This window comes from Austrofundulus limnaeus, unplaced genomic scaffold, assembly GCF_001266775.1.
Source record: "Austrofundulus limnaeus strain Quisiro unplaced genomic scaffold, Austrofundulus_limnaeus-1.0 Scaffold492, whole genome shotgun sequence".
NCBI classification, from domain to species: Eukaryota; Metazoa; Chordata; class Actinopteri; order Cyprinodontiformes; family Rivulidae; genus Austrofundulus; species Austrofundulus limnaeus.
The window spans coordinates 450,595-454,807 of record NW_013952894.1 but is presented as its reverse complement, the minus strand read 5'-3'; the positions used below and the strand labels follow the sequence as shown (position 1 = coordinate 454,807).

Genomic DNA, 4,213 nt, shown 5'->3' with positions numbered 1-4,213 from the left:
ATTTTTTAACATTTACAAAACTAAACAGTCTACAATATTTTTACAGTCTTTATTTTACAGTTAAAACATGTGTTTATCATATAAAGTTTAATGTTACAAGTAATCGGGGATCCCTTTAAAAGTTTTAATTGGACAAAACTATTTAATTGTATTTCAATAGGCAGTAAATTAGAAAACTGTACCAACAAACAGCTATGGGCTAACAGACATCTATGTTAGCTGACTTGTTCATTTATCTTAAAAAGAACATTCAATTCAATTAAAAAAAACTTTATTGATCCTTGAGGAAAATTAGATGTTGTAACTCAAAGTTTCAGGTCAGGTAGAGAAACTCCAGGTGTYCTTAGTCTGTGATCCAGACGGGTCAGAACTGTTTTAATGATGGTCATTTGATGCATTACCTACTAACTGACCTGCTTGACAGTAAAACACACTGGATTAATAAACACCTGAATCACTCTGAACTTTGATAGTTGTGCAAAAACTCATGTCTATTAACCTTGCTGTGAAGCTGCAGAGACTTTTTATCCCACACATATCTGAGTCTTCTCCCTGAACTCTTCAGGCCACGGAGGAGAAGGAGGAGATGGAGGAACTTCAGGCCTACAATCGGCGTCTGCTCCACAACATCCTGCCCAAAGACGTGGCCGCTCACTTCCTGCAGCAGGAGCGGCGCAACGACGAGCTRTACTACCAGTCCTGTGAGTGTGTCGCAGTCATGTTCGCGTCCATCAGCAACTTCTCCGAGTTCTACGTGGAGCTGGAGGCCAACAATGAAGGAGTGGAGTGTCTGCGACTTCTTAATGAAATCATTGCTGATTTCGATGAGGTGAGCATTAAGTGTTCACATGCATGTGTGTCAGAATGGGAAGTTATGGGAGGCCAGGTAAGACATAATCTGAGAAAGCTTGCATACACTCATACAGTATGAAAACCATTCATACATACTAGTGAAATGTTGTGCTCTGACACACATTTGTGAAAACCTTTCATACATACTAGTGAAAACCTAAAACCTTGCATAAACACACATGAAAACCTCTCATACACACATGTGAAAGCCTTTCATACACACATATGAAAACCTTTCATAAACACATATGAAGCCTCTCATACACACATGTGAAAACCTCTCGTACACATATGAAAACCTTTCATAAGCACATATGAAAACCTCTCATACACATACAGTATATGAAAACCTTTCAAAAACACATATGAAAACCTCTCATACACATATATGAAAAACTCTCATACACACATGTGAAAACCTCTCGTGCACATATGTGAAAACCTTTCATAAACACATACATATGAAAACCTTTCATACACACATATGAAAACCTCTCATACACACATATGAAAACCTCTCATAAACACATATGAAAACCTTTCATACACACATATGAAAACCTCTCATACACATATATGAAAATCTCTCATACACACATGAAAACCTTTTGGTTTTCATGTGTGTATGAAAGGTTTTCATACACAGATCAGATTATGTCTTACCTGGCCTCCCATATAAAGTTGTGACCTTTACATGTGACGTGAGTAGATTTCTCCCTGACTTTATGAACTTAATGTTTTTCCATCCGGGGACATAACAAAATGTAGCGTTGAGCGGTTCAGTCTGGTTTCCACCAACTACAACCATGCTACTTCAACCATTCATATATCAAAACGTTCAGCTTTTTCGTGCAATGCCGGCTATGACTTTTGGTATTTTGGCTATTTATACTTTTTTAGGTATTTCAACTTTTTAGCCACTTTTTTCCCATTGACTTTGAATGGAGCTATTTTCAACATCCTTAAAATCCTTCAAATAGTTTCTAAATCTTTACAAAACCTTACACAATTTGTTCTGGTTATGCTCTATTTTACTCTCTTGTGCAAATTTTAGCTACTTTTTTGCAAACTTTAGCTCTTTTCTACTATTTCAGCTAAAATTCTACTTCTTTCTGCTATTCTGCTTTTTTCTTTGTTATACTTTTTTCTGCTAATTTGTGCTATTTATGTTTCTTACAGTTGCTTTCTTCTATGTTCAGCTATTTGCAACAAATTTAGCTAAAATGTAGCTGTTATTAGCCAAAGTTAGCTTTCTAAGCTAATTACACATTTTTTGGAGCTATTTCAACTTAATTCTGCTAAATTCAGCAAACGTGTGCTCCTTATGCTAATTAAAATGTTTCCAGCTACTTTTTAGCTGTTTTACTGAAAACTTTGGCTGTTTTAGCTATTTTACTTGAATTTTTTACAACCATTTCACCATCTGGGTGCTACTTTTAACTTGAATTTGTTACTTTTAGTTTATTTTTATGCTAATGTTAGCTGTTTTGCTGCTATATTAGCTAAAATTCTACTTCTTTCTGCTATTCTTCTGCTTTTTTCTGCTTTGTTATAGCTAATTTGTACTATTCATACTTCTTACAGTTGCTTTCTGCTATATTTATCTATTTGCTCAATTTTAGCTAAAGTTTAGCTCTTCTTAGCTAAAGTTAGTTCAAATTACTTGAATTTGGCCAATTTTTGATATAATAAGCCATAAATCATTATAGAGTTACCTGAGACTTTGCTCTATCATAAATAACAGCTGGAAAAAAATCCAAGATGGTCGCCAAAGCTAGTTTTAAAGGCCTTTTACTCAGCCAATGTTTGAGATTTTGACATGAAAACTTATGTTCTGGTGGCTGAGAGCAAGTTCTATAACATATTGAAGCCTCAAGAAAATTCAACAATTGTAGCCGCATCTATTTTGGCTACTTTTTTCCCATTGGAAATGAATGGAGCTTTATTCAACATCCTTAAATTTCTTCATAATRTTTCTAAATCTTTACAGAACCTTACACATTATATTCTGGTTTTGCTCCTTTTAAAGTCTTTGTGAATTTTTTAGCTACCTTTTTGCTAGTTTTAGCGTTTTTCAGAAATTTCAACTAAAATTCTTCTGCCTTTTTTACTTTTTGTGCTTCTTTCTGCTAATTTGAGTTATTTATGTTTCTTACGGTTGCTTTCTGCTATGTTCAGCTATTTTAGCCTTTAGCTTTTTATGCTAATTCAGCTATATTTTTGCTCCTTTTTACTGTTTTTAGGCTTTTTTATTTGCTTTTTTCAGCTTTTCAAGTTTTACCTACAATATTAGTTTTGCTATTGAACATGTTCAGCTCATATTCAGCAGCTTTCAGCTTATGTTTTCAGCAACAGGCATTCACACTAGCATTTTCGTAGGAAATTCAATTTCTCTAGTTTAACATAAAACAACTAAAGCATAAACAGGTTTGTTAGACTGACCTTGCACCCCAAACCCTCTAACAGCTGACTAAATAAACCTCTCCTCTCCTACCATCATTAGATCATTAGTGAAGATCAGTTCCGTCAGCTGGAGAAGATTAAGACCATCGGCTCCACCTACATGGCGGCCTCCGGCCTCAACGACTCCACGTACGACAAAGTTGGACGTTCACACATCCGTGCGCTGGCTGATTACGCCATGAGGATGATGGACCAGATGAAATACATCAATGAACACTCCTTTAATAACTTCAAAATGAAAATAGGTGGGTGGAAGAAGGTGCTGCTGCTCAGCTCACATAACCAGTCTGACAAATGAAGGCTAATGGTAAACCCCAGAAGAAAGGTTTCAAATGATCATTTAGCAAGTTGACTGAAGAGTCAGTGTTTGTGTCAGACAGGGAACATTTTATAAAATTATAGCTCACAACTTGGAATAATATCTTGATACGGTCCATCTTCCTCCTCGTAGGTCTTAACATTGGTCCTGTAGTTGCTGGGGTGATCGGGGCCAGGAAGCCTCAGTACGACATCTGGGGGAACACAGTAAATGTAGCAAGTCGAATGGACAGCACAGGTGTTCCAGAGAGGATCCAGGTAMCATCATTTTTACACCTCCTGTAAATTCACATCAGCCAACGGTTTGTAAGAAAATTTAGTGTTTGTTATCTGAAATCATGACGAAACCACCTGAATGTTGAATAGATTAAAATGTGAAGAGATGGACCATACAACACCAGTGACTGGAGTGAACGGTGCTTTAATATGAGGTGCCATTTGTAAAGTTACACAGTCAAAAATTACCACCAGTATTTTAGTTTTATTTAGCCTTTTTATAATAAAAAAGAATGTATTTATTTCTCAAAGTCAGTTTTTCATCATATAATTCATATATTTATAAATGTCATAGTTTATAAAC

At 35.6% G+C, this 4,213-nt stretch overlaps 1 protein-coding gene across 1 annotated transcript in view; it reads left to right on the top strand.

Annotated features, from left to right (window-relative positions):
- LOC106530128 (adenylate cyclase type 5) overlaps positions 1 to 4,078 on the top strand; it is a gene marked incomplete at its 5' end in the record, with an annotated part of 71,204 nt that extends 67,126 nt beyond the window's left edge. Inside the window, 3 exon segments of the mRNA XM_014025704.1 lie at positions 566 to 829; positions 3,356 to 3,560; positions 3,767 to 4,078. Of these exon segments, the coding sequence (XP_013881158.1) occupies positions 566 to 829; positions 3,356 to 3,560; positions 3,767 to 3,918 (621 nt within the window).
- Between the last annotated feature and the right edge of the window lie 135 nt (positions 4,079 to 4,213).